A 25801-nucleotide genomic window follows, 5' to 3' on the forward strand; every position below is an offset into this window, starting at 1 on the left:
AAAAAAAAAAAAAAAAAAAAAAAAAAAAAAAAAAAAAAAAGCAAAGCATATAGAAAATTGAGTAAAAAGATAATTGTAATAAAAACACAAGAGAAAGGAAAGCAACCATATTTTACTATATGTGCCATTTGCCCAGAGAAATTCCAGTCTTAATAATTGAGTTAAATATAACCAATCGATGAAACAAAAATTTACTGGAAGCTTTGGAGAAAAGAATTTCATGTGGTTATGGTCATGGGACAGGGAACCATGAAAGAGACCTAAATCTTCATTTTTCTAAAGCAGGAAGGAGCAAGGCAAGCATGTTATTTGGAGATAGGAAGGCAAATACCAGAAGTAGCTAAAAGTGGTTGCCTCTGGGGAACAACAAATATGTATTCCTATACAAAATGTGCGTATGTGTTTACTTTGGTTGAGAATGACTATTTCACACACACACACACACACACACACACACACACAAATAAATAAATAAATAAATAAATAAATAAATAAATAAATATTCAAGACAGAAAATGAATTTGTTAACGAGAAATATTCCAATATCTTCCAAAAGGAATATGTTTAATACTTAAATAATTAATACCTGGAAAAAGGCACATTCAGAATACTTCCTCCAAATTAACTCTGACCTGGGTTTATTCTGACAATATTTGGCATACATCTGAAAATCATCCTTCTGTAATAAAGCAAAATGCAAATATGTTACCAATTTACAAATATGAATTTTTGTTTTTAAAAAGGCTGAGGAAGACAGTGCGTGATCAACCATGATAGTGAGAATGAGACATAAAAAACCCTGCTTTGTGTTCCAAGGACAGCTTGCTCATTGAGCCAGACAACAGGATACATAATTCTACAAGCAATTTTAGAACCCCTGCTTATCAAACTTGACAGTTGAACAAATAAAAAAAACCTTATCTTTTTTTATTAGATATTTTCTATATTTACATTTCAAATGTTATCCCCTTTCCTAGTTTCCTCTCTGAAAATCCCCTGTCCTCTTCCCCCTCTCCCTGCTCCCCAACCCACCCACTTCCGAATCCTGGCCCTGGCATTCCCCTATACTGGGGTACAGAACCTTCACAGGACCAAGGGCCTCTCCTCCCATTGATGACAGACTGGGCCATCCTCTGCTACATATGCAGCTGGAGCCATGAGTCCCACCATGTGTACTCTAGCTCTGGGGGTACTGGTTAGTTTATATTGTTGTTCCTCCTATCAGGCTGCAAATCCTTCAGCGCCTTGAGTACTTTCTCTAGCTCCTTCATTGGAGACCCTGTGCTCAGTCCAATGGATGACTGTGAGCACCCCCTTCTGTATTTGCCAGGCACTGGCAGAGCCTCTCAGGAGACAGCTATATCAGGTTGCTGTCAGCAAGCTCTTGTTGACATCTGCAATAGTGTCTATGTTTGGTGGTTATTTATACGATGGATCCCCAGGTGGAGCACTTTCTGGATGGTCATTACTTCAGTCTATGCTCCAAACTTTGTCTTTGTAACTCCTTCCATGGGTATTTTGTAACCCCTTCTAAGAAGGATCAAAGTATCTACACTTTGGTCTTCCTTCTTCTTTAGTTTCATGTGTTTTCCAAATTGTATCTGAGTTTCTGGGTTAATATCCACTTATCAGTGAGTGCATATCATGTGTGTTCTTTTGTGATTGGGTTACCTCACTTAGGATGGTATACTCCAGATCCATCCATTTGTCTAAGAATTTCATGAATTCATTGGAAAACCCTTATCTTTTTAAACTAGTTATTATCATGATCTAACAGCTACCAATGTGCATTTTCTGTGATATTAGTCTGCTGGCTATCTAAATAAGGAGCTTGCAGCTAATTTCCAAGTTAGAAGTAGTCCTTGGTTCATCACTGAGACATCATCACATCTAAGCACGTGGTTACACAGTTTGCTCTCCCTGGAATCATCTTTCCCTGATCATCTTCTTTTTTTTTTTTTTTTTTTTTTTTTGGTTTTTTCGAGACAGGGTTTCTCTGTGTAGCCCTGGCTGTCCTGGAACTCACTTTGTAGACCAGGCTGGCCTCGAACTCAGAAATCCGCCAGCCTCTGCCTCCCGAGTGCTGGGATTAAAGGCGTGCGCCACCACGCCCGGCCCCTGATCATCTTCTTTTGGTCTATCTGCTACTTACACATTAACTTTCATTCCATGAGTGTCTTCTATATAGCCACTGTTTATATCCTCAAGCTCTGGATGATTGGACTGATTTCCCATCAGAAGAAGATTAATTTTTCAAAAGGAGGAGAAACTAGATAACTTGTTGTAATTTAATAATGAAAAAGAATCTATGACTACATGATAAGACTCTCTCTGTCTTTTAAATTTTGTTTTGTTTTTTTAAAAGGCATCTTCTATTCTAACTTTAACCAAGCTAAGTTATTTTATCAATATGTTCCCATCTCTCACATCTTCATAGGTAGGGTGGTCCCTAGATTCTATTGCTACGACCTGAGTAATTGAAACACTTAATACCACAGAATACAAATATGCCCTGAATATCCCTTTTATTATTTTTCCAACGAAACAATTTTACATTAAGCACTTGCTGGAATTGATGAGTCTTCTCCAAAAACATAGAAATTAAAGGAAAAGGAAGGGGGTTATCTGTCCCCAAGGTTACTTTATACAAAAGATACTTTTTTAGTTGCCAATATTTTAAGTTAAAAGCAAATAATCAGACTAACCCTTTCCAGGAAGCAAGGTCCCACTCTTTCTGGAGCATCAGAGCAATCTTCCAGTCTGCTCATGAAAATGCTGTAGAATTTTTAGACAAAAGTTATTTATGACATATAATAATAAACAAGTGAGGAGCTCTTCTTTCCACACTTTTTGAAACAGGGCCTTTCTATATAGCCCTGGTTGTCCTAAAACTCACTAGATGAACCAGGTTGACCTGAAACACATAGAAATCCATCTCTTTCTGCCTCCCAAGTGCTGGGATTAAAGGTGTGTACCACCACCACCCAGCAATAACTTTTTGAAAAATTAAAATCACCAAAAAGTTGAATTTGGCAATTACATACTTGTTATGGAATTCGTATATTTCTGCCATATTTCCAAAGAGAACATCCTTTTTATTTCTCAGGAGAGGTGGCATAAGATCAAACATCTGTGGATTGTCCATCTCAGATCTGTAGCCCTATTAAAAAGAAATGAATTTTTGCATTTGAAATGTTTATATTAATGTTTGGTTGGACCATTGACAGTATAAGTCCAGCAAAATATAGAGAAGACTTGTGGGTATAGCTGATTGAAATATAACATTTATATCACTTAGTTATCAGAGTTATCTATAGCATCCTTTTAGAATGTAGGATAAGGAAGTCAAGGCTTCTACTCCATGGTCCAAATAAAAAGTAATACTATGGCCTTCAAGGCTTTTATTGTACTGTTGGAAATCAAACCAAAACCAACTATGAAAAATTATAGTACTGAATATAAAGTTCTCCTTAAATTAAAAGTAAGTGCTTAGATTTCTTTTCAGACCAAATTAGTACCATGGCATTTGTGTCAAATGAGTATTTTTATCCAACCCCCAGTTCTTTCCATTTCAACCTCTAAGTAGCAGCCTTGGAATAATTACAACAATGTGCCATGTCCCTAAGAGAACAGCTTCTCTTTTTCTATAAGAATTTCTGAATCACATATCCACACTCCTGAGAGGGAATGTAAATGTAATCACGTAAACAACATGTAATCTCAAATAACAGCAAATACCCACTGACAACCAAGGACAGAGACAGAAACATAAAACTTCTCAGAACAGTTTCTAATGAAAGTAGCCAGGGGCCGTTCAGGAAAATAGGGGGAAAAACAATTTGCTACACTTACCAACAAAACAGTAAACAGCTCTCGAACATATGCTCTCTCTGTCTGTATCAGCTCATTTAGGACATGGCTACAATGAACAGACCATAGTTATCAGTTAATGTCCCTCTCTAGTATCACATTGCAATGGATCAGTTATTATCACTAAAAATAATCTAAAGCAGTGGTTCTCAACCAGTGGGTCGCATATCAGATAGCCTGCCTGTCAGATATTTACATCATGATTCATAACAGTAGAAAAATTACAGTTACAAAGTAGCAACAAAATAATTGTGTGACTGGTGGTCACCACAACATAAGGAGATGTATTAAAGGGTCACAGCATTATTAGGAAGGTTTGAGAACCACTGATGATCTAAAGTAAAATAAGCTAGGATATTAGAACTACCTAGGAGTTTTGTTCCAGCATCAAAATATGAAGTTCATTTTGTAGTTGTTGGAAAAAGTACCACCCAGAAGGCTCTTAAATAGATTTTTTTTTTTGAAAAGGCCAGGTGTGGTGGCACACACCTTTAACCCAGCACTCAAGAGGCAGAGGCAGGAGAATCTATGTGTTCAAAAGTAACCTGCATTCTGAGTCAGTCAGGAATACAAAGCAAGAGTCTGTCTTGGAGGGGGGTGAGGAGTAGCAAATGGTAAAGGGCTGCGTGTGAACATAAAAGTGATTTCTAATTCACTCAGATTAAGAACAAATTTGCTAAGATACTGCAAAGCCTATGCCTGAATTAATGCCAAGTTTTGATTTTTCTGGACAATAAAATTTCCTGAGCTCTAGAATCATGTCATTAAAAACAAAAAACAACAACAACAAAAAACTAACCCTATAAACACCATTTTCCTCAGTTGCCAGGAACTTTCTGGCTTTTTTCTCAGACATGTTGTAAACACACACACCTCCACATGGAATAGAAGGAAACTTAAGCCTCTGTAGCAACACGGTGTGCCATCTGTGCCACGAAAATAAAATGCAGGTCCTGACCATTTGCTTTCCAGCCACCATATTTGAATGTTATTCCCTTCTTTAATATAAGCAACCTATTTCTCCTCTACTTTTGTACATTTCTTCTTCTTTTTTCTTACTTTAAAGAATTTAGATCCTGGCTTTTTCCAAAATGAATTTCATTAAATTATCTTATATAACTTGGGACACATACATATTTCCATGCAATGTGATACAAACTACTGGCCATTTCTAACAACAGGAGGCAGACCTCGCTACAAAGTCCTCCTGCTCTGTATCCATGTAAATCAGGCTGCCTTCAAACTCAGAGATTCGTTTGCCTCTGCTTTCCCAAGTCCTGGAATTAAAGGAATGTGTCTCCAGGACCAGTGCATGATATGAAACTTATATATAGGTCAGTAGTTTTAAGCTTCAAATATTAACATAATAATATAGTCATATAAAAAGGGTCATTGTTGATACCTATGAAATAGTATCTATAATCCTGTATAGCTTGACAAGCCCCTTCATTGATTTTCTTTTCTTTTAAAGTGAAAGAAATGGTGTCACAGTTAGCTTTAGATGTCAATTTGACATAAAACTATAATAGCCTGGGAAAAAGGAATGTCAACTGAATAACTGTCCAATCTACTTGATGTGTAGACAAGTCTGTGGGGAATTCTCTCGATTGATATGAGAGGGCTCAGCCACTGTAGGTCCTGGGTTCTATAAGAAAGCAGTCTGAGTAATCAATTGGGAGCAAGCCAGTAAGCAACACTCTTCCATGGCCTCTGCTTTAGTTCCTACCTCCAGGTTCCTGCCCTGACTTCTCATGATGATAATGATCTAGAACTATTAGTCAAATAAACCAGTTCCTTCTCCAAATTGCTTTTGGTCATTGTCTTTATCACAGCAATAAAAACCAAAGTAGAACAGATAGTAGAGCCCAAGGGTACAAAGTTTCATTTATTAGTCGAATCATTCTGGGACTCCAATGTACAGCATGGTTACTATCATTACTATCATTAATAAAATGTCTTATATGTAGGACATACATTTGCAAAGTAGAACTTACACATCTGTGTTCTTACCACAAAAAAGGCAACTGTTCGTGTTAACTAACTTGCTATGGCAATCACCTTATCATATCTCACACTGTGTATACTAAATGTGTCCATTTTTGTTTGCTTATTATTTTCCAGTAAAACTGGGAAACACAGGAGTTGGAAAGATGGCTCAAGAGTTAAGAGTACATGCTGCTCTTATAGAGGATTCAGGTGTGGTTACCAGGATCCTGATGGAGGTTTATAATCATTGGGACTGCAGGTTCAGGAACTCTGACCGCCACTTCTGCCTCCCTGGCCACTAAGCATGGACATGATGCACAGACATGAAGGCAAAACATTGTGTGTGTGTGTGTGTGTGTGTGTGTGTGTGTGTGTGTATAAAATCAATTCCTACACATACATCTACACCTATATATCTATGTGATTAATATATGTTCATATATGTGTGTGTGTGTGTGTATATATATATATATATACACATATATGATTTAAACTGGGAAACACAAAAATAAAACAATCTGAAAATGAAAGGTACAGAAATCATAAGAGGGGCTGTATGTAGCTGAGTGGCAGAGCAGTTGCCTTACAATACACAATATTACCAAAGAAAAATTCTCAAGACGCATAAGAAAGATCACAGCTGCTCACATCTAAATACAGGTCTTGTGACACTCACTAGTGCTCTTTTAATGCACTCACTAGGACCATATTTTGCAAACTGAAAACTCTAATCACATGAGCCTTGTACACTGAACCAGAGCCTCCTGTGGTGAGATACATATATGAATGTAGATTAAAAAGGAAAGAATACTTCTTTAAAATATCCAAGCTATTGTCCAATTTGGGAGAGTGATCAGAATTCTTCTCTTGGCTATCCTCAACAGCTTCAACCTGAAATAATGAAAATAAAAGTTCAATCATGTCTATGTAGGTACAGTACTTTCTCAAATACTTGGATATTAAATTAATGTTAATCCTATCTTTGAAGATAAATTAATATACAGTGCTACATTTTCTAAAAATTACTTGGATGTATACTAGTAAACTAAATGTTTTCAGTTACCTAAGGGTGCAGATTTAAAATACTAACTGGGATTTATTTTGTATACTTCTATTTACATCAACAAAAGCCACTTTCTAGTCTACAGTAATGATAATAGAAACAACTTAGAGCATCACTATATGCCACACATAGGAAACTCAGGTGCATTACAAATGTTATTTCTTTTTTTATACTAACTTCATATGTCCTATGATCCCCAGTTATTTAATGTCTGAAGTTCAGAGAATTTATCAAAGACTAGTCAGAGTCTAGCATTAAAGTTACAGTTTGTACTACTGTACTATACTGCAGTGCCTCTTAGAGTTATGTTCTGGGTTCTACTTACTACCAAGGACACACAAGTAATGCGTAAGGTTCTCCATGTGTGAGGAGGCTACCCTGGAGATATCAGACTATCACAGATAACTGAGAAGAACCAAATCTTAGACACATGCACTACCTACTTCCTCCCCAAGGATACACCTCAAAACCCTCACTGGGTGCCTGAAACTGTGGACAGTACTGAATCTTCAGAGTATGGGTGTAACTCAGCTATAGTTTTAAGTATCTATTTTGGTTTCTCCTTTGGTCTGAAACTTCCTTCTTCCTTAGTGATGGTAAATTCCTGTGTAAGGGAGTGACTTAGCTTTTATTCAAAGTGATAGTGTAGTACCAGAGGCTATTCTGAATGTCAGTGAATAGCAACATTCTTACTGAATTTCAAGCCCATGGTCTTGCTCAAGGACGTTCTAGGACTGTTGGAACACTGGCTTTAGCTATGTCAGAATTCAATCTTAAAAGGCACTTATAATAGGGTAATACTAAAAGAGAGCATATGGATCCATACACTAGACTAACACGGGAATGGAAAATTAATGTATGGGTTAGAGAGAACGCCAGACTCCAGGAGTGAGTTTCTGTGAAACTCTTTTTGCCTCGTGAGTAGCTTTTAAGCCTCAGCCTGTCAAGCTGACTCTACCGGAGAGGGTGGCACTAGTCTATATAATGAACTGGAGAAAAACTCAAAAAAGGGATGAGAGAGAGAGAGAGAGAGAGAGAGAGGAGGAGGAGGAGGAGGAGGAGGAGGAGGAGGTAGGGAAGGAAGGAGGGAAGGAGGGAGGAAAATTAAAAAGAAACAAATGCATTTCCTGCATCCTGAGTCAGTGTGTTCATGGTCCATGATAAACTGGCCTTTAAGCTTTGCTTTGGCAGTACTACACTCATTCATGAAAGAAATCACCATCTGTAAAAGGCACAGCATTGCTTAGGTGTATGGAGGCAGACAGCATGAAGAGGGACTATAACTTATATGCAGTGCTCTACAGAAATTATTCTTAATATAAGCCAGGAATTAAAAACAAACAAAACCTAACAAAACAACAACAAAGAAAAAAAAAAAACTGCTCACACACTGCCAGTATTGTAAGTAGACACAGGCAGCAGAGATTTCTTATATATGTAAGGTTTTCAAATTCAAAAGGGCAGTGTAATAAATGAAAAACATCCCTGAAAACCCATGTTAATGCTACCATTGTAGCAGCACAATCAACAGTGAATTAATTAATTAATTAATTATACTTACTTTCACGTTGCTCTGAGCGTGAATCTGTCTCCAAGACTTTTTCACTGGTAGAGAAACATGAAATAGTGTTAAACTGGAATGAAAGTCAACACTTTAAGGAAAACACAAACATGTTTATTAGAAAGAAAATGTTTCAATATATTTGTTAGTGTTTCAAAGCACTCTACAGAAGACAGTAATTGGTTAGATAGCTATATAAATTCAACAGAACTTCTTATGGAGCATGAGTTTACTTTGTACTACCCATCCTCGCCTTCAGTACACATGCACTTACTTGCCAAAAGAAAAGGGTGTTAAGTGTTCACAAGTATGTTCAAATTCAATATGCATTCTGCCACATAAACATTTAATCAGATTGTAGTTCACTTACTCACTAGAGCAAAGATTTCTCTGAATCTAGCCTACATGTATGAAACCAGGAAAGACAGGGGAGGGTAGCAGGGGGTGGGGGGAGAAAAGAACAAAATATGGGGCTGGCAAGATGTTTCATCACGTAAAATTGTTTGCTGCTAACCATGATGAGCTTATGTTGTTCCCCATGACCCACACATATGGTGGAGGGAGAAAAGCAACCCCAACAAACTGTTCTCTGATCTATATGTATATATGGTTCTACACCAGTGTGCACACGTTTATACACACACACAAGTGCAAATTAGAACAAATTATATATGAAAATGCTATAATGAAAATCATTACTTTATTTATTAACTTGAAAATTAATGACAAAAAAAATCCAAGTTCATCCGAGTAAGTATAGAATCCACTTTTTATTTTGGCATTTACCCCAACCAGGTCCAGTGATTTGTTTTCCTTTTTAATTCTCAAATCTACACTAAGAGATGGAAAACAACATCTATCTCATTTTACAGATAAGGTTAACATGTGTTTAGGAAGTGGAAGTGGATTTAAACACATACATGTTTCCAATCACTACAGGAAACATTTCAAAAGCAAGGTAAAATGCTCATTTAAAACATCCTCATCAAAAATTCAAAGCCTTAATCTTTATTTTTAAACAACACATTTCCAGCACTAAAAGAAAAGAAAACAGGGTGGACATCAAAGGGAACTCTTAAAAACTGTGATATGATGCAAGGGTGTTGCCTTCCAAGACTGTAGTAGAAGGGGAAGATCTCAGATCTGTTTAGGGAGCAGGCCACTGAGAGTTTGACCATGCCTCAGTGTGAATATAGATAACACAAATTGGATTTTTTTTTTTTTGGCTGGGGGCAGAGGTCACAAGGACAAAGGGGTTGCACAGGGAAGGACTGGGAAATGAATGTAACAGTGTAATATGAGTATATGATGTGAAATTCTCTCCAAAAATCAATAAAATATTATGTCAGAAAATAAAAAAAAAAAGAAAACAGGGTGGAGGGTGAACTGCAAATATAGGTCAACGGCAGAACACTTGTCTAGCGTGTGTTCAGTTCCCAGCACTGGGGAAGAAATGATGGATTTCACAGACGCAAACAGAGTCAGAAGTCCTTTAAAAGTAAAACTAACAGACAAACAAAGAATAGATTAAGTTCTGAATAATGAAGGCTGCTATCCTTCTGGGGTACACAAACACTGCTCTCAGCATAGAAGAAGCACACCTTCTATCTTCCTTTCCTTGGCAAAAGCTAGTGTCAGGACTCTAAGGGAGTGGATGGTCTTTCATATTATAAAATATAGATATTTTACCATCTTTAATTACCAAGTTTTGACACATAAAAGTTATATATAACAATATGTTAGACTTACATATAAAATCAGCTTCTTAATAAGTATCAGCATGCCTCATCTTAAAGACACCTGACAAATACCCAAGATATGTGCGAAACACATAAAACTCAAGAAGAACGAAGACACTTTGCCCTTCTTAGAATTGGGAACAAAACACCCATGGAAGGAATTACAGAGACAAAGTTTGGAGCTGAAACAAAAGGATGGACCATCTAGAGACTGCCACATCTGGGGATCCATCCCATAATCAGCCTCCAAACGCTGACACCATTGCATACACTAGCAAGATTTTGCTAAAAGGACCCTGATATAGCTGTCTCTTGTGAGACTAGGCCGGGGCCTAGCAAACACATAAGTGGATGCTCACAGTCAGCTATTGGATGGATCACAGGGCCCCCAATGGAGGAGCTAGGGAAAGTACCCAAGGAGCTAAAGGGGTCTGCAAGCCTATAGGTGGAACAACAATATGAACTAACCAGTACCCCCCGGAGCTCGTGTCTCTGGCTGCATATGTATCAGAAGATGGCCTAGTCGGCCATCAGTGGAAAGAGTGGCCCCTTGGTCTTGCAAACTTTATATGCCTCAGTACAGGGGAATGCCAGGGCCAAGAAGTGGGAGTGGGTGGGTAGGGGAGTGGAGGGGGATGGTATGGGGGATTTTTGGGATAGCATTAGAAATGTAAACGAGGAAAATACCTAATAAAAAATTTAAAAAGTAAAATAAAATAAATAAACATCTACAATGAAAATAAAAAGATCCAAACTTATTTTTTAAAGTAAATTATGGATTGGTTGCAAATACATTGAGAGATTTATATGTGTGTATCTTTGTGACACATCATTTTCTGAAAAGCAAGGTAAATATATTCATTCTTTCAACAATGTAAAGGCATACATACAAAATAGCTGAGCAAGGTAGGTCTGTGTTTGTGGATATGCAAAGGTGACTTGCACACAGATCCTGTCCCTGCAAAGCATCCTGTCTAGCAAGTGTAACAGCAAACAGGTAAGTAGGCTGTGTGGTAGAAGTAGACTCAAAATAGGAGCTAACAAGAAGGAAATGGAGCAACACTGGAAGTGTAGTCTAGAGAAACAGCAATCTATGCAAACTCTACAAGGTAACACAGAAGAGAAAGGGAGGCAAGAACACTGTGGCAATGAGAGCCAAAGAGACTATGATCATGGTCAAGGACACCAATGATATTATCTTGGACTCTGAAAGTGGCAGTAAAGAAAGTAATGATAGGAATAACTAGATGCACAGAAGGCATATTTATCATCAAAAACAATGAATGGTATAGGAATGAGCAGGAACATCTAAGCTTGGGCAAATGGGGACATTACAGTACCGGTGAACAAGATGAGAAAGAAAAGTTCTACATGCTTTGCAGAAGAGATACTTTCATGTAGGCTATGATGAAACTGTTTCCTATGGGAAATTTGATGTTGGAAATAGCAGTCTGAAGCTTAAGTGACAGACCTAGACTAGAAATAGAGCTTTCATGACCCAACCATATCTAACACTACTTTTCACTGGCATCGTTCTTCCATAGCTTCCCTTCATACTCAATGTGAATTCATTAAACATCTAATCACATCCTGCTTGCTGCCAAGCACTACGCTAGATAGAAAACTCAATGAAGGAGAAGAAAAAAAAACTAAACAAGCAAAAGCAGAATAAAAAACCAGTTTGACTCATTTTGATGAAAAATTAGCACACACTTTGATTTGGTCAAATATTTGATTTATCAAATCCAAGTTTTGAAATCTAGTCTGAAATATGTTATTACCCGCATTACCCATAGACCAATAGGGTAACATGCAGAGGGTTTAAATAGTGATCAGGTTTTATTTACAAACCATAATGGATGATGGAGAAAATCATGTATCCATCCCAGCCATTTATCCATTAAGGTGCCTTCATCTGCATAAATACACAAGTTGATCTTAAACTGAAGCAAATTCAAGCTACTCCAAACAGATATTCCGATTACGAATGAAGTAAGAATCTTTAAAAATGAAGAAAGCCCTGATTCACATTAATTTCACTAACTTTTTTAATATGTACTTTATTATTTATTTTGAATTTTATTTTATTTTGAATGTCTATGTGGGTGTGGGTAAGCAGATGGATATTTAAGTGCCCATCAAGGCCAGAATATGGCATTAGATCCCGTGGTGCTGGAGTTACAGATGATGTTGAGCTGCCATATGGATGATGGGAAGTGAACTGGGTTCTCAGGAAGAGAAGAAGCGCTCTTAACCACTTACCCACCTCTCCTGCCTCCTCTTCTTTCTTTTTGTGGTCATTTTATGAAAGAAAACTGACTTTAGAAGCACATTCTATTCTTTACAGTCATTTTTAAAGATAAGTTCAATGTTGAGAGAGAATAATGGACGGATGGTACAAAAAATTAGATAGTTATTTGCAGATAGAATTAAAGAACTGCTGCTATTTTTAGATGCCAAACTGGTTTTTCATGTGTACAAACTCATAAAATGTATTGATGACAAGTAATATAATAAAGATGGGTACCTTTTAAAAAAATTCTACATGCTTGAAAGAAAGAATATCCAATTCCCACTGCAGAAAGAAAGTGTAATGCCATTAAATAAGAATCGGAGAAAGAAAGAAAATGAAATAATACAAAACAAAAATTTTTGAATGACTAATGACATGAATGGGTCTTGGTCAGCCTGGTCACAATGCAGAGTGCTCTGCTTCAGGGAGATGCGAGCTTTGAGGGTCTATTAAGAAAAGAGATTTAGCCGGGCGTGGTGGCGCACGCCTTTAATCCCAGCACTTGGGAGGCAGAGGCAGGCGGATTTCTGAGTTCGAGGCCAGCCTGGTCTACAAGGTGAGTGCCAGGACAGCCAAGGCTACACAGAGAAACCCTGTCTCGAAAAAAAAAAAAAAAAAAAAAAAAAAAAGAAAAGAGATTTAATCAGAGGGAAGGGATAGTCCAATTTATTGAGTAATTCTTGTTGTCGGCAATTTTATCTTACTTTCTCTTTATGATCATCTTTTAAGTGAGAAGGTATTTGTCCATTTTTTACAGACTAGGAAAGTAAGACCATCAATATGCCTAAGGACACACAGCTAAAGTGTCCTGATATGTAACTGATGTCTATTTTGTGCTTAGAAATATATCAATTATTGGGTTTAATCAGTTTCATTTTGTTAGTTTATTCTTTTTACTTTTTCAGTATCTTTGATATTTCCAGTATGTCCGGTATATTTTTAATATAGTCAACATTATTCTTTTAAGCCATTGCTCATACAATCTTATTTTATGTATATGTATACATTTTGGAATTACTAACCAAAATAATTTCTAATGCATTTGTAACTTGGATCCATGCTGGAGATGAGTTGTATTTATTCATTACCTCTGGGTCAAGCCTTCTCTGCATTTCAAAGTAGTTTCCTGCACTAGTAAAGTGACTGATGCAATTTAACTCAGAGACTGAAGTTAGTCACATGTTCAACTCTTCAACTAATTTAATTTGTACAAAAGATGAAACTGTTCTATCTCCAAAAGCTGAAGAGGTAGATCTAGGAAACCCTTGTGGGAATAATGTTTTCAGATTTTGAGATACAACACCATTACAAGAATAATTATTTTCCTATAGAACTTAGAAAGGAATAGGATAGTACACAATTAAATAGACTTGAAAAATTCAAACAAAGAAATGGAATCTGTAGCAAAAATTACTAACTCAATTAGCATTTATCAGCATCTATTTAGACAAGGTAATCCACTCTTATTATGTAAGACATTCAAAAACAAGCATCATATAAGAATCAAATAATTGCTTACAGGAATAAAAGTAAGTATGCAGGTTTATAATGCATGTACATGTACAGATAAGATTCACATCCTTTTGCAGAAAATCTGAAGGTCTAAACTCATTTCTCAAGGTAGAATGCTCCACATCGAGGGGTCCCCCATCTGACACAACGCAGTGCTACCACTATCTTATGAACATACAGGGATATCATTCTGACCTCTGCCTTGTACAGCAGTGGTTAAGTATAAACAAAGAGGCTAAAAGGCTTTAAAATGTATCAGGATTTAAAGGGAATTTAGTAGATATATCACGTTCATCAAAGGAAACAATAGCAAGACAAAAAAGACATAGCAAATGTAAAAACAAGCTGCTTTACCATGTTTCGGTGAAAAGAATATCATTCTGGATCGCATCACATTTTCAGATGCAGGAACCAAGCTCTGGAATGCCCCCTCGGGTACTTCTTTTAGGCTCTTACAACCAGCCTGTTGGTTCTCAAATGCACTTCGAATATTTTCAAGCTTTAGTTGTATATTCTGCATTTGAGCCTATGAAATGCATAAGAATTCTATGAGCTAGGGCTGGAGAGATGGATCAGCAGATGGAGTAGCAGAACATTGGCTACTCTTGCAGAGGACATAGGTTCAATTCTCAGCATCCACATGACCACTTAGAAACATGTTTAATTCTAGGTTTGGGGTTATTCAACACCTTCTTCTGGTCTCCATACACTGCATACAGCACACATATATATACTCACGAGTTAAAACACTTATATACATAAGAAAAAATAGAAAATCATGAGTTGTTGTGTAGAGTGGAGTACATCTTCAATCCCAGAACTGAGGAGGCACAGGCAAGCAGATCTCTTGAGTTCAAGGCCAGCCTGGTCTACATAGTTAGTTCCAAGTCAGCCAGTGCTACAGAGCCAGATTTGTCTCAAAAAAGTATGAGTTACTTTCTGAAATAAGTCATAACAACTACCATTATATTCATCAGACATAAATTTAAAATTAATTTTTGGACTGGGAGATGGGTCAGTCACTAAAGTGCCTGCTGCATAATTATGAAAACCTTAGTTCAGGACCCCAGCAGCCAGATAAAATCCAGGCATGGCAGGAATACCTCTAACCTCAGTGTTGGGGTAGCAAAGACAAGAGGATCCCTGGAGCTCATTGACCAGCCAGTCTAACGGAATCAGTGAGCATTTCAAGTTCACTGGAGACTCTGTCTCAACGTAAGGAAAGTAATTAAGAAAGATAATAAACAGAACTGTGTCTCTAGTTGCATATGTAGCAGAGGATGGCCTAGTCGGCCATCAATGGGAGGAGAGGCCCTTGGTATTGTGAAGATCATATGCCCCAGTACAGTGTAATGCCAGGGCCAGGAAGTGGGAGTGGGTGGGTTGGGGAGCAGGGCGGGGAGAGGCTATAGGGGATTTTTGGAGAGGAAACTAGGAAACAGGATAGCATTTGAAATATAAATGAAGAAAAAAAAAAAAGAAAAGAAAGATACTGAAAATCAACCTTTGGCCCCCACCTGCATGCACACATATACACATCCACCTAACTATGGTATAGATATAATATATATGGTATAGATACTATATATCAAATAAATGAACATATACATATCAAAGTTAAATATCTTTAGATTATATTGTGGTAGAATATTTGTGGACTAGGGAGATGATTTATTGGGTAGTGTTTTCTACACAAGCATGAGGACCGGACTTTGAATCCCAAGAACCCATATACAAAGTGGGACATGGTCCTAGTGTACATATATAATCCCCAGGGCTTGCTGGCTTGCCAGTATAGCTGAACCAGCAGGTACCAGGTCCAGTGAGAGATCTTGTCTCAAAATAAAGTAGAGAGAAATAGAGCAAGATACCAGAGATGAACCTCTGGCCTCTGTATATCACATGTTTATATACACAAGTACAAATACACTTACAAACATGTAACACAAACACAGAAACAACTTATTTTAAACATAAAACATAACTAGAGTAAATTTAGTAAAGAAACAGAAAATATTAGTGTATTCTCTTCATGTAAATATAAAACTAAAGTTCCAGTGTAAACAACCTGAGGGGGTGGAACGGACCAGCCATAAAACTGATCCTAACACTCCACTCCACTTAGTGGCCCTTCTCTGAGGATGCAGAATAAAATATATGTCAAAGCTTACAGCACATTTAAATCACTTAAAAAATAATAAGAGTCAGACTGGACTTATTAACAGGAGGTCAGCCTGATCTACACAAGAAGTTCTAAGCCAGCCAAGCTATACAGTGAAACCTGTCTCAAACATCATCATAATTAATAATAATAATAAATATTAATAGAATCAAAGCTAACAGTGAAAGTCTTATTATACAGCAAACATATGCCTGTGGATTCTCAGATACATGACAGTGACACTGTCCCAAAGAGGACTGTGGATACACACACTAATATAAAGTTGGCTGTGAGGTAGTAAATTCTTACACCTTAGTGATTAGTTTATGTGTCTTTGAATAAATTCTCTCTCACCTTTAGTTCAGGAGATAGGTGTACATCAAATTCATATTGCAGGCTTTCTATATCATAATTGATGAAAGGCATGGCCATTTGAAGGAAATTGTCCACATCTTGAAGGGCTTTCTGAGCATCTTCTTTAGTCTGAAACTTATCCATTCCTTGGTTAGCCAGGAGGCATTCCCCTTGATCACAGCACTGACGTGCCTAAGGAGGAAAATCACAAAAATCAAAGAGGCAAACATAAGAATGAATAAAGGGAACATAGGCTTGCTATTAAAAGAACTATATCCTGGTTTTGTATTATTACATATTAGTGGAGGGGAGGGGGTTGTGGGTAGGTGTACAAAGCATACTCGTGCCATAGCATGCATGTGGAGGTCAGAAGACAACTTGGCAGGAGTCATTTTTTCCTCCCAGCACATGGGCCCTTTGAATAAGACTCTGGTAACAAAGCTCATCACAGGCTTATCCACTGAACCATTTTGTGGGCTGGAGCTGTGTCGCTTCTGTCAATCAGAATTATTTTCAGAGCCCAGCTAGGGTGGCATACAATTTTAATCCCAGTACCCAGGAAGCAGGTGCAGGGGAATCTCTGTGAGTTTGAAGCCAGCCTGGTCTACATAGCAATTTTCTAGTCAGCTAGAGGCTTCATAGTGAGATTCTGTCTCCATTTTTAAAAAAGAAAAGAAAAAGAAAAATGCTTTCAGAGCTGTTAATAAATGATATCTGGTGTTGCCCCCAGAAATTCTGATTCAGTAGCTCTGGGCTGCCAGCCAGACATTTATACTGTTAAAGCGCTCCACAGGTATTGCTGATGCAGAGCCAAGGTTGGGAAGCACTGCATTTATTTCATAACAAGTAATTTCTCCTGCAGCAGGAGTCTGGCCATTTTCTCAACACTAACAGTTTAGTTGCATGTTATTTTCTACAAATCAATGACTGAAATATGAAACTTCTAACAAAATATAAAGTTTAATATTAATGCTTAATGATTGCCAAGGACAGGAATACGGTTCTTTTTGAACCAAAAAAAGAGATGTGTAGATTAGAATCCATATGTTCCAATGTAATGTTTACAAGTGGCACTCCTGTTTACAATCCTGTGCCATGACTAGATCTGTAGGGTGGCATTTCCACTCACTGACCCGTAGGCATGGCAGAATATTTTTCATTTACCAGTTAATTTTTAGTACTGTACTATGAAATGCAGAAGGAATTTCAGACTTCTGCCCCTGGGCTTTTACATGTTCTGACTGCAGAATACCACCAGGTTTCAGAAATAGATGTAAGCTAGAAGGAGGCCATCACCGCCACTGTCTCCACATTGAAAATGGAGCAAAACTGGTACTACACTGGGTCTACCATGGATAGTGCATAGAGAGATAGATTGATTATCCACAATTAGGCCCAAGGTTTAAGATCACTTACAAAACACTGTAGACACTAAACCTCTAAGAAGAGGTATATGGACAAGCCTGAGAGAAGATGAAACGTGTACCATAAGGTACATGGGCAAATACGGGCAAGACTATGAAGATGGGAGACTCAAGAAAAAAACAATTATGGCCTCATTCAGATATGGATCATTTCCAATCATATTACCTGCTGTAGGAGTCTATGCACTTTGAAAGTCCTGCTCAGTTGGATCCGCTTTGTTCTGATCTCATTAACTAAAATATCAGAAAGGTAGCGCAGCTCATTGCATCGCTGGCAGATTAAATCAAGTGCATAGTGGTGATTTGATGCCAGCTTGTGGCCACGTAGTATCACAATCCGGGTCTTAGTTAACAGTTCCTGATTTGAAAGAGGAGAGAAAAATCATAATTGTATGATCTCTGCTCATACAACAGGTGGGAGAATCATTAAAGAACACATTTGGCAGGGGATATGGTCACAAACCATGATTGATTTCCTTGCCATTTTTCTGCATTCAACAAAAGAAAACACACACACAAATCTTACAGTGATATTGATGAGTTACAGCAGTGACTATCAGAAGCACACAAATTTCTGAGTATAAAATGAAAGTCAATCACTTAATTCCACTCAGGATATAAAGATATAACTGTCATTTTGCTACTGTTACGGCTCATAATGTAAATATTTGACATACAGAATATCTGATATATAACCCCTGTAAAATGGTCATATGGCCCTTAGAATGGTCATGACCCACAGAGTGAGGACCACTATTGTTTAGTTTGTTTGACTTGCCAACTTGACACAGTCTAGAGTGGACTGAAAGCTTCAACTTAGGACTTTCCTAGATCAGATTGGCCTCTGGGCATGGTTGTGAAGGATGTCTTGATTAGTAATTGATGTAGGAAAACCCAGACTACCCTAGTCAGCACCATTCCTAGGCAGCTGGTCCTGAGCTGTATAAAAATCTAGCTGAGCACAAGCCAGTAAGGAAGCTAGCAAGCAACAGTCTCTCATGATATTTTCTTCAGGTTCCTTCCTTGCCCTCCCTTAAAGATGGACTGTGATCTGAAACTTTAAGCCAAATAAACCTTTCTTCCCCAAAGTGGCCTTTGCTCAGAGTGTTTTGTCACAATAATGGGACGGAAACTAGGACAACTACTGAACTGAATGCTTCAAATGACAAGTTCTGTGCCATACGTCTTAAATCACATTGGGAAAAAGTATTAAAACAAACAAAGCCCCTGGCTTCCAAATCAGTTCACCTTCTCTTTCCATGCTGTCAAAGGGAGGTGTGGACTGTGATCAGAGTCTGAAAGTCTAATACTTTTACTTGTTACTGCAACCCCTAGCCTGTAGGTTTCATTTGCACATGTTCATGGTTCACTCATGAGTCTGTTTTCTAAGAACATATCTATAAAAGCATTGCTTTGCTGTGGTATACAGGACAGGAGAGCAAAGGCAGTTTACTAAGTACTAAAGTCATGAATCTACGCTTTAGAATGAACAAGAAAGCTGACAGCTACTTTTCCTTTGAGTACATACATATCCAGGAGCTATGCTAAGCACTTCCTAGGCCATTTTACCTGCTAGTCAGCCTAAGTAGAGCTGTCTGTGTGGATCTATAATGGATTCAACTGCATGTATCATGATAGATATTAAACAATGCATAGTTTCCAGATACCAAAAACCTTTTTTTTTTTTTTTTTGGAGACAGAATCCCATGTAGAGTAGGCTAGCCTAAAACTCACTATGTATCTGAGACCCTATTATATATCATTCTTGATAGACTTTTTTTTTCCTAACATCTCCTTCCTACAGACAGCTTTTAAACAGATCCTACAACTTAACAGTTTCCTATAGCTTCATGATGCATCTGCACTATCTCCATAGGGCCACAATGGATTTTAGGTTAATATGATTGTGTTAATTATATAGTTATGAGAGGCTAAGTATAATAAACATTTATACTAAGTCCTAGTGAAACATAAATAAACATTAAAATGTTATCTTACCTGAGATTTATCATCTAAGATCTCTAGTTTTTTAAGTCTTTGTTTTACTTGAGCTAAGTTCCCTGTTATATCACCCAGTTCTCTTTGTTGACTTAATAAATATTCAACTTGAGTCACAGCCTAGAAGCAAGAAATAAAGGTTTTAAGAGGATGTGAATTATTAAGCATTCACTTTTAGTAATGATCACATTAAATAAGAAATGCTATTAAATGAGAATGCCAATATAAGAAAATTACACACATAGAGAATATGTTCAGCTATTTTATTCATAGCCTCATAGATATCCATGCACACAGGATTTATATAAGATCACTGTGTAAATAAATGTACAGTCATATATATGAACATACTTGCATAAATGCATGTACATGCACATATACATACTTGTATATATGTGCATATGCTTTCCCCAGCTATGTAGTAACTGGCCCTAGAAACAGGAAACTCCAGTAGCAAGGAGCACACCTTCTACCCATAGCTTCATCTTTGATACCATTTCCCATAAAAAGTAACCAAGGTTTCTCAGGAAAATGGCAGTTTCCGAGACTAAGACAGAACACATACAAGATGAGCTTGAATCACGCAAGAAAGGAAGGAGATACATTTTTTTCTAATCTTGACAAATATCATGAGACTAGAGTAGCCAGTTTGAAATATCAAAGAAGTTCAGAATAGCATTGGAAGACAAAGGCTGGTGAGATGGCTCAGAGGTTAACAAAGACCTCATAGGTACCTGCACTGATTTACACATACCCACATATCCAAATACACACAATTTTAGAATAATAAAAACAAGTGATTTTAGTCTGGTGTAGTAACACATACCTTTTTTTTTTACAAGTCTTTTTTTTTAAGATTTTATTTATTTATTTGATATATATGATTAGTATACTGTAGCTGTTTTCAGACACACCAGAAGAGAGCATCAGATTCTATTACAGATGGTTGTGAGCCACCATGTGGTTGCTGGGAAGAGCAGTCAGTGCTCTTCACCTCTGAGCCATCTCTCCAGCCCAGTAACTCATACCTCTAATCTCAGTAACTCAAGAGACAGAAGTAGGATGGTCTCTATGAGTTCAGTCTAGCCTGGTGTATATAGTAAGTTCCAGGCCACCCAAGGCTATAAAGGAGAGCTTGTCTCAAAACAAACAACAAATAAACAAACCTCTTTTTCGATTCTTTACAGGCTACAGAGATGGCTGAACAGTAAGAATGCTAACTGCTCATGCAGAGGGCCTGGGTTTGATTCATAGCATCCATACCAGGCTACTATTCATTACCACCTGTAACTCCTGCTCCAGGAGATACAACACTCTCAGGTCTCCACAGGCATATCCACAAATGTGCTGTAGATAAGCTTATGCAGGTACACACATACACACACACACATGAATGAATTAATTAATAAATAAATAAACAAATAAAAACATCTTTTAAAACAAAATCATTTAAAAAAAAAAAGAATAGCAATGAGATATGGGGCAATAGCTCAGCCAGTAAAAGTGCTTATCACACAGATATGACCTAAATTCAATATTCAGAACCCATATTTATAAAAGTCTGGCATGGTACTGTGTGTTTATAATCCCAGTGAAGATGAGGTGGAGATAGGAGGATACATAAGGCTCTCTGACCAGACAGCCAATGAGAAACTTTGTCTCAAAAAACAAGATGGGTAGTTTTTTATGGGGTGTGTGTGGGTGTGTGTGTGTGTGTGTGTGTGTGTGTGTGTGTGTGCACACGCGCGCGCGCGCATGCGCAAGTTGGTGGTGGTTTTAAGGGCATTATTAGGTTAACTGATAGAATTAGACTCATGATGTCAGGTATCATAAAGGTCTTGTACTGCCATTGAACGCAGTGATTTTGATAACTGAACAATGATTCTGTAAGACAATGTTCTTACTGTAAGAAAAAAAATAAAATGTTTAGGTGAAAATGGCAATACCTATGGTACATGGTATGTGACAACCAATAGGTATCACTTTCTTGGAAAACTATGTTATAGCCTAAAAGCACTTTATATAGCCTGGTCTACAGAGTGACTTCCAGGACAGCCAGGGCTACACAGAGAAACCCTGTCTCAAAAAAACAAAAACAAACAAACAAAAAAAAGTTTAAAGAATGACCATGAAGGTAGAGAAAGAATGTCCTTGTCATACTAAATGACATGTCAGTGCTTTGTCACAGTGGACGAAGTGAAGGCTTTGGGAGTTAGCCAAGATTTTCTTTGTTCCAAGTCAAGGAACTTGTCTCCTATATTCTCCCTGAGCTGAAAACTGGCGTCTTGTAAAAAGACTGCCCTTCTAAGCTCATGAATGAGGGCCTCCACCACAAGGAAGGAACTGCGTTAACTAACCTCTTGAAAGTCTTGTTCAAACTTCCACAGTTGCAGATACTGCTCCATTTTCAGCTGATGTTTTTCCCAAAATCCATCAAAAGCAGTTTCCATATCATGCACCTGAGCCAGCAACCTTGATAAACAGAAGGCAAAGAATTCCTTAGAAATAACAGCTTGTGGATGCAGGTATAGAGCTAAACCTAAGCTGCTAATTAAGAATTAAAACATTCCCAACCAAGACGATCTACTGTCCTGCCAAGGGCCCAAAGTGACAGGGTCACGTGAGCAAAGACTGAAATCTCGGAGAAAGCAAGTCAAAATAAATGTCCTCTATAGGAACAAGAGAGAAAGAAAGAAAGAGAGAGAGAGAGAGAGAGAGAGAGAGAGAGAGAGAGAGAGAGAGAGAGAGAGAGAGAGAGAAAGAAAGAAAGAAAGAAAGAAAGAAAGAAAGAAAGAAAGAAAGAAAGAAAGAAAGAAAGAAAGAAAGAATTAATTATAGGCAAAGACCAGTCATGGTGCTACACCTCTAATCCAGTAGTAATGATGCAAAGGAACGCAGATGTCTGTAGGCTTAAATCTAGTCCAATTTGTATGAAGTTCTAGGCCAGCTAGAGCTACATGGTAAGATCCTTTCTCAAAAACAGGAAAGAAAAGGAATTATAAGCAAAAATAGTCTATGACACTATGACACTTGGCTCAGGCAAAGAAAAATCAATGTCTGGGGAACTTAATTCTGCAAGTGAACTACTGTCTGCAGACTAACCCAGAAAAGAAGTTCCCAGACTTCCAGAGGTCCAGAAATACTTTCATACCTAACAGCAACAAACAATGTAAAATTCCTAGTTTGAAAATATAAGTGACTTTTAAAAGAAGGGAGTGCTTACTTTTTAATAGTTTGCCAGTCGCCATTTATGTGCTGAGTACATTCAAGGCTTGAACTGACAGTTTCTTCAGTGCCAGGCACTTGCAGGTTCATGAGCAGAACTTTTCCTTCTTTGGTTACAGCAGTTAAGTCATTCTATAGGAAGGCACGGCAGGGTATGTTAGCCAGTTAGTTCATAATGGAACATGAATGGCTTGAAGAGATGTATAGCTATGGAAGATGCATGGCCCAGGAAACAGAAGCAGTTCTAGCACAGCCTTGGCTTTCACAGGATTTCAAGGTCAAAGAATCTGCGAATGTGACACTGTAGCCAGGGAGATGGCTGAGTTGATAAAAGTACTTCCCTTTGAAACATGAAAACCTGTGTTCAATATCCAAAATGAATACTTTTATAAAAGCCAGGTATAATGGGGTACACTCATAATACCTGTGCCGGGGGAGTATATCTACACAGATCCTTGGGGCTCACTAGTCAGTCAGCAGAACCTACTTGGTTCTAGGCCACTGAGAAAGTCTGTCTCAAAAAAAAAAATAAATAAGGTGGGAAGCTGGAAAGATGGTTCGGTTGTTAATAGTACTGGCTACTCTTCCAGATGACCTGAGTTTGATTCCCAACACTCAAATGGTGGCTCACAGCTGTCTATTTTCAGTTAGTTGCAAGGGAACTGACACACTCTTCTAGTCTCTATGGCCAGTGAATGAATATAGTGCCTAAATAGGCAAGGAAAGCTCCATATGTGTTAAAAAAAATAATAAAATAAACAAATTAAAAACAGGGTGGATGAATGAGGAACAAAAACATCTTCTGGTTTCCCTCCACGCACCTGCATATCCAGGCTGTGACCACTGACATAAACAGGAGACTCGAAGAAGCTCCTGCCTTACAAACAGGGACTGATGTAGAATAGGCTAGCCTAAAACTCACTAGGTATCTGAGCCCCCATTATATATCATTCTTGATAGACATTTTTTCTAACATCTCCAAAATGATGTCTCATTCCTACAGATGGCCTTCAAAAAGATCCTACAACTTAGTTTCCTATAGCTCATGACAGTTCAATAGATGTTAGAAACGGAAGCCAAAGATGTTATCCTAACCAATCTTGTTCTATTTTGATAATATTTTTATGTGCTCAGATGAAACCATACTAACACAGTAACAACTACAATATCAGAAAGCATGAAGCTACAAGGTAGATTTAATACATACTCAGAAAGAACCATATACCTTTCTTTTTCTTTTTTCCTTTATCTACACGATCCAAGATTTCCTTCAGAAGGTCCAAGGGACTTAAAAGGTTATGAGTAGACATTTGTCAAAAAAAAAAATAGTGTGGCAATGGTATGTAATTAGCAAGGGTGAGGCTCTAAGTTTAATTCCCAACACCAAGAAAATTAAAATATTTTAAAAATAAAACTAATATTAATGAAGCACAAACTGTGTGCTAAAAACGTATTGCATATACACTATATCCATATCTCACTACATCATCCCTACAGCTGCATATAAATTGGCCATGCAAGCCAAGCCATTGCTGGTGGAACATGCTTATAACTGGTCATGAAAATCAAGAGTTCAAGGACAGCTACAGTTGTGAGTTAACAGTCAGCCTAGCCGGGTGTGGTGGCACACGCCTTTAATCCCAGCACTCGAGAGGCAGAAGCAGGCGAATTTCTGAGTTCGAGGCCAGCCTGGTCTACAAAGTGAGTTCCAGGACAGCCAAGACTACACAGAGAAACCCTGTCTTGGAAAACAAACAAACAAACAAACAGTCAGCCGCCTAAGCTACAAGAAACCCTGTCATAAACAACCACCACCACCATAGTCAGGAACCATCATCATAATCATCATCATAAATTATGATGCAAACATTTGGTTTCTCACATTTTAATTAAAACATATCACCCTATATAAAATGCAAAACTGCCTTGGTACCCAGCATACATATTATGGGTGAGGGAGAAAAATAATACTCAGATGTCTGATTTTCCTTGTTCAAATTGTTCCCCGATATTTTGAGAAAAGGACCTCTAAATTGTCAGAACCGCTTCTTTCCTACTACAGACAGAACAAAATCAATTTCACAAGGGACTGGGGAGATGCCTCAACAGTTAAGAGCACTTGCCTCTCTTGCAGAGGATCCAAGTTTACTTCCTAGCACACACATGCCAGCTGATAATCACCTATAACTTCAATCCCAGGGAATCTGATACCCGCTCTGGCCTCTTCAGGCACCAAGCACACATGTGGGGTACAGACATACATACAGGCAAAACACCCATATAAAAAATAAAAGAAAAAATATTTTCAACGTATTTTCCATTTCCCTAGGTAAAAATCAGCATGAACAACCAAGGCCAAGCAGCATGGTGTGATGGTGTATACCTGAAATCACAGAACTTGGGAGATGCAGGGTAAAGGATTCAAAGTTTGAAGTCATCCTGGGCTACCTAGTGACTTTCAGGTTATCCTGGAGAACATGATTAGAGCCCAATTCACAAAGAATCACAGCTTAGTGACAGTATTTGTCTAGCATTCAGGAGGCCCTGGGTTCCCTTCCTGATACAGAAAAGAAAAGAAAAGGGAAGGGAAGGGAAGGGAAGGGAAGGGAAGGGAA

The 25801-nt window shown here is 37.8% G+C and overlaps 1 protein-coding gene across 5 annotated transcripts in view; it reads right to left on the reverse strand.

Annotated features, from left to right (window-relative positions):
* Mcf2 (MCF.2 cell line derived transforming sequence) overlaps positions 1–25801 on the reverse strand; it is a 122124-nt gene that overhangs the window by 48165 nt on the left and 48158 nt on the right. For 3 of the 5 annotated variants that reach the window (XM_021153012.1, XM_029473663.1, XM_021153014.2), the window contains 12 exons: positions 23185–23318; positions 22319–22433; positions 19962–20081; positions 18130–18321; positions 16540–16731; positions 14379–14550; positions 8481–8524; positions 6668–6747; positions 3853–3919; positions 3045–3160; positions 2706–2775; positions 587–679 (listed from right to left, as the gene is read on the reverse strand). In XM_021153012.1, the coding sequence (XP_021008671.1) occupies positions 587–679; positions 2706–2775; positions 3045–3160; positions 3853–3919; positions 6668–6747; positions 8481–8524; positions 14379–14550; positions 16540–16731; positions 18130–18321; positions 19962–20081; positions 22319–22433; positions 23185–23318 (1395 nt within the window). Of the gene's footprint in view, positions 1–586; positions 680–2705; positions 2776–3044; positions 3161–3852; positions 3920–6667; positions 6748–8480; positions 8525–12746; positions 12795–14378; positions 14551–16539; positions 16732–18129; positions 18322–19961; positions 20082–22318; positions 22434–23184; positions 23319–25801 lie in introns of all 5 variants that reach the window. The other 2 variants (XM_029473662.1, XM_021153013.2) reach the window with 1 other exon arrangement.

Source organism: Mus caroli, chromosome X, assembly GCF_900094665.2.
Source record: "Mus caroli chromosome X, CAROLI_EIJ_v1.1, whole genome shotgun sequence".
Lineage (NCBI taxonomy): Eukaryota > Metazoa > Chordata > Mammalia > Rodentia > Muridae > Mus > Mus caroli.